At 38.8% G+C, this 13,869-nt stretch overlaps 1 protein-coding gene across 3 annotated transcripts in view; it reads right to left on the reverse strand.

Moving 5' to 3' along the window:
• The window catches only part of TSPAN12 (tetraspanin 12), a 74,627-nt gene that overhangs the window by 44,847 nt on the left and 15,911 nt on the right, over nucleotides 1-13,869 (reverse strand). For all 3 annotated transcript variants that reach the window (XM_019668215.1, XM_019668216.1, XM_019668217.1), the window contains one exon: nucleotides 12,913-13,048. In XM_019668215.1, coding sequence (XP_019523760.1) covers nucleotides 12,913-13,048 — 136 coding nt within the window. The remainder of the gene's footprint in view (nucleotides 1-12,912; nucleotides 13,049-13,869) is intronic.

The raw sequence follows: 13,869 nt of genomic DNA on the forward strand, positions 1-13,869 counted from the left end.
TCATTTCTAACTTTTATAAATCTAATGACAGCAAAAAAGCCAATCAATTTATTGAGTTCTCATATTTACAGAGAATATTCAACTCAATAAACAGTTGAGAAATATAGGAAAAGATCATTTTGATTACTAAGAGCATTTCTAAAGAAAATACATTCTATTAATATAAAACCTATCCTCATTCTATCCAGCTTTATAGAGAGAGTACTATGAAATATATATTATCTAAAGGAAACAAAATATCTTATATCTAACCTATCACAAATAGATAATGCAGTTATTTTCCAAACTGTTTTTCTATATAAATACCAACTGGAACAGAATGTTTACATTACAACAAATTTATAATGTCTTCCTTGAACATTTCTATATAAGCTTCTCTGTGCAAGGAAGCAGATAATCAAGGGTCACAGAACTTCTCGTAAAAATACATTTCACTGAGAGAAAAATAAAAACGATAAACACTAAAAAGGTTATTTTAACCTGCTACTCTCTTTATTTATAACTAAAAACTCAGATCATTTTTTTCATATGTAACATTCAACATATTTTGAAACCATAAAAAGTCGGATTTGCTTATCTTGGAAAATTAATACAACCTGAGATTCACCTCCCCCAAATAAAAAACTATTTAAAACTACAACATACTTTACTGGACATTTTAATATTTTAAAAACACGGTGCTTTTGACTCCTATCTACATGCTACATAACCAACACTGTTAATAAACAAACGTTTGATTAAAGGCCCGCATTCACTAAATGATAAATGATAAACTCCAGTCTCTCCCCTGTCAAATACTAAACTCTGCAAGCTTTCAGTGCTAAGTATGTCAATGTCAGTTGTTTATTTTTCCTTTCCCGGTGATTGGAGGTTTAAAAATATTATATTACTTATAGTTAGTAAATAAGAGAATTCCAGTGCCAAATATTTGTACAAGATAATGGAACAGCTGACATTCTGTTAAGAATCCATGGGGACTGAACCACTAACAGTCCAAGAGCACTTGCTGCTTAAAACACACACCCACATCAAGCCTCTGTTTTAGCCTCGTCTTGAAATAGTGTAATGGCAGACACAGGTTTGGTACTTTCTGGAGGCCAGTTATTCACCATGTTCTATATCTATCTGTACAAATGTTTCAAAGGAAAAGCAACACTAAATATTCATTGTTTTAAGGCATAAATGGCATGAGTTCAGTCTAATTTAGAAAAAGCTAGAACTACAAACCAGTTATTAAAGAAACAAAGTCTGGTAACTCCTGAGCCCGTGTAGAAATTCAAACAAAAGTAAGCAAGTGTTGGTATGGCGCGGTCCTTCATTCATGCTTCTATTTGAACAGAAAAAAGCATTTCTAATGATGTATCTTAATTTACTCCCCTTTTCAATTTTATGTACAATGGTAATTGCGGAGCTAACTTCTGTATCAAAGATGTTGGTGAAGTTCAAATTAGTATATGTTTGCTTCATGTGCTGTTCCAATTTTTCACCAGAGAAATGTGTTACACCTGGATGTGAGGGACTTAGTCACAGGCTCCAGTTCCCAGGGTCAATGATCTACATCAGGAGAGGTAAAGCATTACGACTAGGCAGTAAACTAGGCATTCTAGACAGGTCACCATGTAGACAGTTTCTGCTGTTTTGTAAGCTGGGTCTGCATGCTCACCCCCATCCCAGAAGATGTACAGGCTGTTACTGGTCTTTAAAGAGACTTTCTCTATGTATTATTGAGTCATTCCTCAGAACACAAGACAGGGGTCTCAACCTGGACAGGAAAGTACCAATAGGAAGGAGCCTTAGAACTTGGACGGGAAAGTACCAGTAGGAAGGGGCCTTAGAAATATCCTAAGAAACACAGCCAATATAACACCAGATTCAGTTCTAATCCAGACCCAGCCAGTGTGGCCAGGTCCCTCCCAAAAACAAGGACCTTTATGACAACACCTTTTACATGACAACAGGTTAGGACATTAGCAATTTTAAAGATGACATTTTGTTAGGTAGAAAGGGAACTTATACTTGACTATCTGCCAACAACTTTTGAATCTATCTATAGCTATAGCTAAGTCTGTGAAAGGATCTTCTCCTAAACTGCATTCTTTTTTCATTGTTTTGCCTTTATTTTCAGACAAGACATACACTTGAACTGATCTGTGTATATGCGCCAGAATAACCACCAACCTATTTGTTAAAAGAGTATTAAAAGAAAATGTTTCCTTTAAATTCTTTTTTTTTCCTTTTCTTGATAAATCAATTCAAGCAAAACCACTTCCTTCCTGAACCAAAATTTATTTTCTTCCTTAAAAAAAAAAGCAGAAGATCACAATCCGATTAACAGTCATGCTTAAGGTACTGGGAAAGAAAGCCATGTATGAATAATGATAAAAGCATTAAATTCTCACTGAAGTTGCCCAAACATTAGCAATTCAGGCTAATTGACAGAAGAAACACTTTGAATTAAATAGGATGAATTACAGAATGATTTTAAAGAAACAGATTTGTTACAAATATATGAGCTATAATAGCGTGGAAAAATAGAGACCCTTGAAGACCTGTGTTTATAAACAGATCAATGATGATCTGAAGGGTGTATGTCCATTACCTGTAGGTAAATGCTTCTAACATGATAGAAAAATTTGTTCTTAAACAAGTAAAGCAGTTCTACAACGATCCTCTGACACTAGCGAACTGTTTATGGAACTTCTTCCCCTGCTTCCCCCGAGACTGGAAAGTTCCTGTAGCGTTCCAAAGAACTACTGTTCTAGTCCTTCCACGAGAGTCCTTGGTGCTGGCTTGTCTCCCTAAGGGCATCTTAGCCTGGCACCCAGTGCCTACTGTAGCTTGCTAAGTATATTTTTGCTATGAAATCTGAACTAAACACACCCAGCTTAACAGAATTTTGTTTATAATGTACATCTGGAACAAAGTTCTAAAACATTAGATAGACGTCCCCAATGAGTACCTTTATTCAGCCACCAGTAAAGGCACAGTGTTAGAATAAAAGTGTGTCTTCCATTCTCTCTTCTATCATTAAAAAAGGTTCTCTAAATGGGAAGCCATGTTAGCCCAGAGTCCAAGACCAGGTAACTGTTTTCTCCCAAATAAATGAGCAAAGGGCCAAGAAGTAAGCAAGAACAAACATTGCTACTAGGGTTATGCAGCAAAACAGATCACTTCACATCACTCTTCAGCTCACAAAACTTCAAACTGCAGAGTACATAAGCACAATATTAAGACTCTCTATGATTCTGCCATAGGTCACAGAGCCAACTCTCAGCCCAGTGTTCTTGGCACATATCTACCCAAGACCTACACAATGCCCTACTCCAAACACACCATGAGCGAGTCTTATCACAGTTTTTCCCTCCACTAGCCTTTCAATCCCTCAAAAGCATCTCGCTCCCCCAGCAAGAATCCTTCTGTAAACCATTTCCCTACCCCTGCTCACCAACCAAATAAAAGAACAGACCAAAGGTCCATAAAAAGAACCAAACAAAATGGAGACAAGCAATCTACCAGACACAGAGTTCAAAATACTGATTATAAGGATGTTCAATGATCTCGGAGAATTTCAACAAAGTGATGGGAAACATGAAAATGGAGATAGAAAACATAAAAAGAACCCAGTCAATAGATTGGGGGAGGGGGTTTATCACTTTGTGAGTGGTGATATGTCTAATTATTACACTGTTTTGTACACCTGAAACTAATAATAAAACAAACAACCAATCAGAAATAAAGACTATAATAACTGAAATAAAGAATACATTAGAGGGAATTAGAAGCAGAGGATCTAATCAACGATTTAGAAGACAAGGTAGCAGAAAAAACCCAAATGGAATAGCAAAATAAAAATAAGAAATCCAAAAAATGAGGATAGTTTAAGATACCTCTGGGACAACATCAAGTGTAACAACATTCACATCACAGGGGTACCAGAAGGAGAAGAAAGAGAGAAAAAAATGAAAACCTATTTGAAGAAATAATGATGGAAAATTTGCCTAACCTGGCAATAAAAATAGACATACAAGCTCCAGGAGGTGCAGAGAGTCCCAAACAAGATGAACCCAAAAAGGCCCACACCAAGACACATCATAATTAAAATGCCAAAGGTGAAAGACAAAGAATATTAAGGCAGCAAGAGAAAAGCAGTTAGTTACCTACATGGGAGCTCCCATAAAACTGTCAGCTGATTTCTCAGCAGAAACTTTGCAGGCCAGAAGGGACTGGCACGACACTCCAAGTGATGAAAAGCAAGGACCTACAACCAAACTTACAGTACCCAGCAAAGCTATCATTTAGAATTGAAGAACACGCAAAGAGCCTCCCAGACAAGAAAAAGCTAAAGGAGTTCATTCACACCAAACCAGTATTACAAGAAATATTAGAGGGACTTGTTAAAGATGAAAAAACAAAAACAAAAAACATTGAAGCATAAAATGGCAATAACTACATATCTGTCAACAATTACTTTCAATATAAATGGATTACGCTCGTAAGTGCTTCCATCAAAAGGTAAGGGGCTGAACGAATAAAAACAAAACCCTTACATATGCTGCCTACAAGAGACTCACTTCAGATTGAAAGACACACACAGACTGAAAGTAAAGGATAAAAAAAAGATCACATTTCCAAAACACTTATCGCAAAGCTACTTCCCTCACTGGCTTAGACGACTTGTCTCATCTTTTACATGTGTTATATGCCCCCTTATTTTAACTGTACATTTAGGGACACCGTTTCCTGAGTCATCTAGACAGCTCTACGATTTTAAATGAATGCCTATGATTTATGTTTGCCAAAGGAATTCCACAGGCCAACAGTGGGGAAGCAGATGAAAAAGCAAACACACTGCACAATTGCTGAATTCTCCTCAAGGTAGCATTTGCTGAATCCATGACCACCAGTCACAGGAGGAACAAGTCTTTGAACAGCATGTGCTGCCAGAGAAGGACCTGGCTTTGAACTCTACATACACGAAGGCCATGCACCAAATCAATACCTATAGATTTATGTGGCTTATATTTAACCAAAATTATTCCAAATGTGTATAGAAACAGTATATAACAAAGCTCTAAATGTTCACGATGACAGAGTACACCTAAATTATGCAAGGACAGAAGTACAAATACTTGAACTCTTCATAAATCCAACTCTGAAGTAAGCAAGTCCAATGAGTGCTCAAAACCCTGTCTGTCACAAAGACACAACACGGAAGCTATGAATTTCACACAATTGTCCTAGGCCTCAGTCTCTGACACAGCATTTACTGTTCAAGACATCTGCTCACATGGTTTTCTGGGGCACAGTTAGAAGCAACCACCCCAATATCACTTAAGAAACAGGAGTGGTCATGACTTAGTTCCGTCTTCAGTTCTTGTGCACTCAAAAATGAGACGCACAAATTGACCCCCTAGAGAAGCGGTTCTCAACCTTCCTAATGCCGTGACCCCTTAATAGAGTTCCTCATGTTGTGGTGACCCCCAACCATAAAATTATTTTCGTTGCTATTCTATAACTGTCATTTTGCTACTGTTATGAATCGTAATGTAAATATCTTTTTGTTTTCCGATGGTCTCAGGCGACCCCTGTGAAAGGGTCGTTCGACCCCCAAAGGGGTCACGACCCACAGGTTGAGAACCACTGCCCTAGACCGAGAAATGCCTAAATTGTCTTCAGTTTCCTGTGCTTCAGATTTTTGTGAGTTTAACAACTAAATGTAACAACAATGACTTTTTAAAAGAATTCTAGTTAACATACAAAATAGAATGCATGCATCGAATGGATACGTTTCTGTTACACTGAAAAACGCATAAACGTTGAATCATCCTTTACTTCCCGACGTCAAGGAAGATCAACATTACCATCCCGTGCAAGACTTTATCCATAATTCTATCTCAGCGAGGTCCCCTGAACTCAGCCTCTGCCCTCCAGTCTTCAGGGCCTTAGCTCAGACTCCATCCATGGCTTCCGAAAACTACAGCATAACCACGAACAGGGCTTCACAGTGCCTCCAGCCCTATGTGTTATCATTTCATCCCATGCTGGGAACACCCACTGGCTCTCTATAGCCCAAGACAGAGCATCAGAGTCCCCTACGAAGACCTTTCCAATCCAACTGCCTCAGGTACTTCTCACTGTGCCCAACACCACAGAGACACTGGATTTCTGAGTTACGCTGCCACTTGCTGTGTTCCTTCCTTCCTCTACGCCTTCGCATGCACTCTCCATGTTGCTCTAAAGCCCATCCCCTTCCTTTCTCCACCAGAGAGCTCTTACACATTTGCTCAAATAAAGCGTCTCCTGTGAAACCTGCCGGAAGTCTCCAATTGCTCCTTATTCTGTGTTCTCATAGTAATTTATTTATAACTGTGATATCGTACTGTCCTTGGTTCTTTTCTTTGTAGTCTCCCCTTTCATCTTTGTTCCTCACGTGTCTATCACAGACTGGGTACTGGATATATGTTTAAGGAGGGAAAACAGGAAAGGAAAGGAGGATGAAAGGAAGATGGGAGGAAGGAAAGGAGAAGCGGTTTCCTCCATCGACAGAATTAGAGAGAGGAAGAACTGTGGCAGAATTTTTAGAGTTCCTTTTATAATAAGGATGCTAAAAGATTATATTTTTAAAAGTTAAATGACTACTGACTGCCTAGGAATGACACATGGAGCATATTTAAGTCTTACAGAATAATACCAGGAATTAATTAAATGCATTATAATGGTAGTGTGGTGGGGTGAAACACACATGAGCTTTCAGCACGGACCGCATTTGAACGTACTGATCGAATCAAGCAGCTGTGCAACTTCAGCCACCCTACCTTCCCTCGTCTGTAAATAATGTTAACTTAATGACTTATGACTAGCTTATAATTATAAAATTTATAACTACTTAAAAAAAGGCCTTAACAGAGTCTATAGAAAATTAATTACTACTTAAAGATTTTCCAGTTTTGTGTTTTGATTTAAAGCAGCCACCAAAAAAAATGAGAATGGTTCATTTATCCACGGCCATTAAAAATTTATTTGATTTTCATTACGAGAATCATTTCAAATTTGATTTGATCGCTGTATATGTTAAGGAGGCTTTAAAAATGTCTCTGCACAATCAATAGCCATATGAAAACTCTCTGGAATAATAAAACTGAAAAAAACAAAGCAAAACAAACAAACAAAAAAACCCTTCCCCTTTAAACACAAGGCACTGTTGTTAACCACATGACAGGTGTCCAGCTTAATTTCTGACCAGCACTTGACTGACTAGTGGTGTGCTGGCAGCCGAGCACATATTAGCCTCACAGTCTGACAATGGATGGTCTCCTGACAGTGACATTCAGCTGTTGTCAATATTGTAAACAGATCTGTTCAATCTGTTTACATCCTCCTGAGCTGGCACAGTTTCCCTGATTCCTGTGGTACAGCAAGGTAGAATTGCAATAACAAATGAATTTCATTTAGTCTGCAGCTAAAAGACCTGAGAAGTACCGTCTAAGGCTTAAAACCAATTTCCATTTCGCTTCAATTTCTGCTTTAAAGAGAGAAGGAATTTCTGCTACTGAAATTACTTTGAAACTCATGGCATATTCAAGTCTTTTTTCCTAGTCATTTTTGGCTTGTTTTCCCAATATAATTGGAATTTAATGATTCCTAATCTCATATAAGTATATAAAAGTTTCTGTCCTATGACAATTTCACATTGATTAAGAACAAATCTATTCAGAGTATGGTTGCTAGAATCAGCAGATAAAAATACAGAATGTCCATTTCAATTTGAGTTTCAGATAAACAATGAATAATGTTCTAGTACATGTATATCTTAATATTGCATGGCACATACTTATGCTAAAATATACTAAAATATTATTTGTTGTTTATCTGGAATCCAAATTTAATTGGATGTCCTGTATGGTACTTGGGAACCTTAAATTAGGGTGTTTTAACAACTTGCATCTAGAATTCAATAAATGGATCAAATTTACGACCAAGATTCACCTGAAATATTTTCCTATGGGTGGTCTATTAGCCTGCAGAGTTGTTTTTTGGGGGTTGGGTGCAGGGTTTTCAGGCTCTCTCCCTTTTTCATGATCAGTCTGATGAATAACAGAATTTTGACATCTGCTTGAACAGCACCATCGCCAAGGTGCCAGCTTCATTTATAGTAATCATTCCAGAGATATGGGGGCACAAAAGAAGAAACCATCAGAGCTGTCTTCCAAATATTCGCCAAAGCCCTAGACATCCTGTCCTATTTGCATTAGTTTACCTCCTTTAAAGCCATTCCCCTCTTAGTCTAACTCGAACAGCGGGGCTCCTCCTTTAAAATCTCATTCTAGGGGCCGGCTGAGTGGCACTATGGTTAAGAACTGGCTTGGGATGCCAGAGGGCCCCGGTTCGGATCCACATATGAGGGCCAGTGACACTGCCCTCCACAGCTAAGATGCTGAACAACAGCTCAACCTGGAGCTGGGCTGCCGTGAGTCGCCAGCGACGGGTAGGCTGCAGCCCCTGTTGCAGTGGGTTGCCATGGGCTACGGTGTGTAGCCAGCAGCCAGCATGAGCGGCCAGCAGCTGCAGTGAGCGGATGTCCAGAAGCCGGCGACTGATCTGCCTCGCATGGGAAGAGCGCAATGATAGTGCCAACTTGGGCCAGTGAAGCAACGTCCTCCACAACTAGACTGAAGAACAAAATGATAGCAACTTGTCTGTTCCCCTTCCCCCAATTCCCCAGCACTGTTCCCTTCCCCCCAATTCCCCAATAAATATCTTAAAAAAAAAAATCTCATTCTATTAGTGTGCTTCCAGGCACCATACTCCATTGGAGGTGCTGGCCCCTCCTACTCGCACTGTTCTCATTTCCTGTCCATTATTCAATTCAATAAAAATGTACGAAAGCAATAGACAAGGTGAAGAGTTTGTATTATCAAGTTGTTAATAGCCTGGTAGTTTGGGCTGGTTGTAAAAAAAGGAAATTCATAGTAAGGGAAATGCACTGGACTTCAAAGGTTGAGAAGCATCTGTTAGGGATGTTGGTAAAGGCCCGATGAGAATGGGCTTTGCAGTCAGAAACATTAAGGTCTGAATCAGAGCTTTACCCATCATAGCTGAGTAACCGTGGGCATATTACTGAACCTCTCTGAATTTCATCTATAATTATGTACCTTAGATAATTATTGTCAGGTTTAAAATGAAAGATCAGAGGGAAAATATTTTATACAATGTGAGATGTTTATAAGCACTTAGGTAAAGGCAGCAATCACAGAGTAAAATAATGAAGTTGTTACAAATATTTTGTTGGAACTGGACCGCCATGGTCTGCATACCAGATTTTCCACTTACTGGCTATGCAAATTTAGGCAACTCCCTTAGCCAATCTGTGCCTCATTATTTCATCTATATTATGAGAATAATAATAGTAGTGATCTCATTAGAATTGTAGAGAGGACAACATCGATTAATTCATGTAGAACTCTTCATATACAATAATTCATGTAAACCTCTAGCGTCTGTAAGCACCTGAGAAATGTTCACGACTTTGATAATCCTCACCATCTTTGTCATTATTATGATTTCAGGAGGCAGTATGTCACACAAGTCTTAATGGGCTGGTAGTTTTGAAACAAAAATATTAAGAAGAAACTCCCAGCTAAAGGGACAAGAAGAATAAGAGCAGGGAAGAACAGAGCAAGAAAAGTTTGTACAAGGGTCAGAAAATACCGTTTCACCAGAGAATAATTAAGTAGGGAAGAAAGCTAAAAATGGAAGATGAAGGCCATCATGATTACAAAAGAGCTTGATGCAAGATTTCATTGCCCAACCAGGCATCTTTCAAAGTTTTGGAACAGAGGAGTAATATGATCGCCATTGCATTATATTAACCTGATGGCATTGGTTTTGGGTTAATTAGATGGAAAGTTTCCTTAGGGAGCTGCGCACTGTCAGTAAAAAGTCAGGAGAACACTTGGTGGTTTCCATGTCTTGGCCACCATAAATAAAGCTGCAATGAACATAGGGGCACATATATCTTTATGGATAAACGTTTTCGAATTTTTCGGGTTGATACTCAGAAGAGGGATTGCTCGGTCATATGGTAGTTCTAGTCTTAATCTTTTGAGGAACCGCCATACTGTTTTCCATAGTGGCTGTAACAGTTTACATTCCCACCAGCCCTGTATGTGGGTTCCTTTATCACCACAGCCTCTCCAATGCTCGTTATTACTTGCGTTGTTGATAACAGCCATTCTAACAGGTGTGAGGTGGTATCTCATGGTTTGATTTGCATTTCCCCAATAGCTAGTGAAACTGAGGATCATTTCACACACAGATGATGTATTATAGAACTGTACACTTGAAACCTATATAATTTTACTAACCAATGCCACCTCGATAAATTTAATAAAATTGTTTTAAAGAAGTCAGTGGAGCCTGAACCTGGGCATTCCAAGTAAGTAGAAAAGAGGCGACAGGTTCCTGAAATTGTAGAACCAGAACTTACAGGATTTGGCAACTGTGTGGAAGAGAAGGCTATGGAAAGGAAGCCAGAGAAGCAATTGACCGAAAAGCAGATCAGATGCAGATTGGTTGAATGACAGGTAACTGGGAGTCGAGAGCACAGATCATGCTTAAACAAGGGAAAGCTAGGTTGGGTCTAGACAGAGTAAGTCTCTAGACACTTGCCATGAGAAGAGAGGCAGCTCAATAGGACTGGGGAATGAATGAACTTCCACAGGCAGTCAAAGGGGAGGGGCAACCAAGGGGGTCATACTGGACTGCCATGCCCCAAAAGCTGCTTTGTGAAAAGAGCATCCAACAAGCAAAGGGGGAATATGATAAAGCCAATCAGCCTATGCCAGTCACCATCCTAGAGGAGGTGCTGACCCCTTGGGGCTGAGCTTGGAGCGCCTCCCCTTCCCTCAGAGCACCCAGTGTAAACCCTCTTAGACGTCTCATCCTAGAGTAATGATATAATGAAGGAATTCTCCATCAGTCTGTCATACACACTGGTTTCTGGGCAAAAACCAATAGTGCCTCTATTCTCAATAAGTATTTGAAGAAAGAATGAATGAATGAACAAAGCAGTGGCCCTGAAAGCCTCAGCCCTCCATGTCACCTTTTCATCATAACACCCTTTCCAGCCTCACCCATTAGCATCTCATGCATAAGTCTCTAAGACTCATCCTGCCTCAAGTAGAGAGCAAATTACTTTGTTCTTTGTTGACTTGCTTTACTAGCATTCAAGCAGCATAATGGAATGCATAAATGGTTTTCAAAATGTGTTCCTAAAAGCCTTTAGGTTCCATGATGCATGTTATCGCACCCCAACCCCATCCCTGAATCCAGGGACCATCTAGAGTCATACCAGTTGCAGGTAGGGGGAAGAATAGCAGTCATACTTAAGTTGGTTGCATAAATAAAACATCATTGTAAGACTGTGGTTTCAAAAAAGGATTCTGGGGTTATTTTTAAGTTTAAAATACTTTACCTATCCTTTAAACTGCAAGTTTCATAGAAAGCCTAAGTTCTTTAGTTTATGTTGAAATTATTGCCCAGATATCTTAGATGAAAAAATACGATTCAAAACCCTTCCACCATGCCACTTCTTACTATAAACCAAAGTGGGGAGAAGTAAGGCAATGCACACGCTTCCCTTCTCTGACTGTGGTTCATTTTCTGCAGCATCTTCTGTTTTCTAACCATGAATCTAAAACGTTATCCTCTAAGAAGCCAGGGAATACATCAACACAGGTTGTTCCTGTGAAATTCAAAGGTTTAATTCAGCTTCACACTAACATTCTGTTTTAATTGGCTTGGGATGGGAGCCAGTCAAGCACTGGTGAGTGGAGCTGACTCTTGAGGGCCAATTTACACTCCTCTCTCCCTAGCTCTGCATTCAGTGATGCCTTGCTGGTAGCCTGAAATCCACCATGCTGGGAGTATTTACCCTACAGAAACCTGCAAATTCTACACATCAGGGCATTTTTTTTTCCCCTGCTCAGAGAGATCCAGCCTATCAGCACACAGTTAATGTTTTTGTTTTTTTTTACATTCCCTAGAAGGAATTAATGCACAACTAACCTTGAGAACTACTGCAAAAAAAGGAATATAGTCAATGAGTTAATTTGGGGGGTGGGGGAGGGGCATCTGATATGTCTGCAATTACATATTAGCAGCCTCGCTAACATACAATATTTTATCACTCAATGTGCTTCAAAAATCTATATGTAAGCTGTATTTTCAATTGACTCAAATTTTTAATATTAAAAGAGAGTTTGCTAATTTTTCATTAAAAGTTTAATTATAGATTTGGAATCACAGGATTTGAGTGCTGAAGGGAATTTAAGAAGTAATCTAGTCCAACTCTTTCAGAAATATAAAAAAAAAAACCATAAAAAAAACCACTAAGATCATAGAAACTGAGACTCATTTATACCACCCTATGTAACAGCAGTACCAGAATAATGTCTGCCTGAGACCTGACCATCTAAATTTCCATATGAGTTAAATGGTGGATTTGTTTCATTAGAAAAGAGAGAGAAAGAAACAGGGTTCCATTATGACTGCTCAGTTGTAGTCCTGAGGGACCTGTTTGAGTGGTAATAAGGTCCACTTATTACACTAAACAAAACAAAACAAATACCATCACATACTCCCAAATAAAATCGTCAACACATAGTCTGAGTGAAATAATTAAATAGAGCACATATTTCCATATCTCATCATTTGAATAAAGCAAACACTTGTATTGAAATCATCTCTCATGGAAAGAACGCTTCCCTTCTCACAGGATGTTGAACAATTACCACAAATTAGAGTACTGCTATCACAGTTCCCTAAGCATATAACCTTGGGCACTGATGAAAGAATAATACATGACTGGTTGGTATTTTCAACCATAAGAAAGAGAAGACAGAGGCACCATACCCAAGCAAGAAGCAACAGATTTCTTTTCACCGTTCCACAGTATCCTAACATCCCCACGATGATCAGGAAACAGCAAACAGCAATCATGACCGGATGAACCACAGGAAAGTAAGTCAAGATGACAGCCTCCTCTACCCTAAAAAAAGAACAATAATGTCGCGTTACAAAAAAAATAGAATCAAAAGGCACCCAAGACAGTACAAGACCCAACTGTGATTTGTGTTAATAATCCTGGAAGTCATCATGACTCAAAGCCGATGAATGTATTGCTATTTTCAACGTCAGTGTGATGTTGTGCTATCACCAATGTACTTGCTTGTTTTATTTTTGTTTTGTTTTGTTTTTTTATACAAGGGGTACCTTTCTACCTCAACTCATTTACAATACATTGTAAGACTCAATAAGAAGCCGACCTATGATCTAATATTAGCTCTGAAGCCTCAGCCTGAGGAATCCACACCATTTTTCAGCTGAGGAGACTGTCCTCCCTCCTCTTTCCTGATCTGGGGCTCCACGTGCAGCCTTTTCTTTCTCTCTGGCAACTGACCCTTCTCCAAGATGTGAGCAATTGCTATGTAAAGGGAAATTGGTCTACATTAAAAGAAAGAGGAAAGGAGAGAGATGATTATTGCTATAAAAGTATGAAAACAATCACTACAACCACAATAGTAAAAGTAATAATAACAAAAAATTACCATTACTAAGCTCTATTGTTTGAGGACTTTACAAAAATGTATCTCAGTTCACCTTTAGGACATTTCAGAAGGGTATATATTATAGTCCCCACTCAGAGGTGAAAAAATTGAGGCTGGGAGATGTTCAGTAATTTGCACCTTGTGAAGTTAGTGGATCAACCTTTGAAATTTGAGGAGAAAATGGCATTGGTGGGCTTGGTTTTAATTTAGCTCAGGAATATGAAAGTAAGAAGGTGGGCAGAGAATTTTACAGAGAAAAGAA

Source organism: Hipposideros armiger, unplaced genomic scaffold (assembly GCF_001890085.2).
Source record: "Hipposideros armiger isolate ML-2016 unplaced genomic scaffold, ASM189008v1 scaffold_521, whole genome shotgun sequence".
NCBI classification, from domain to species: Eukaryota; Metazoa; Chordata; class Mammalia; order Chiroptera; family Hipposideridae; genus Hipposideros; species Hipposideros armiger.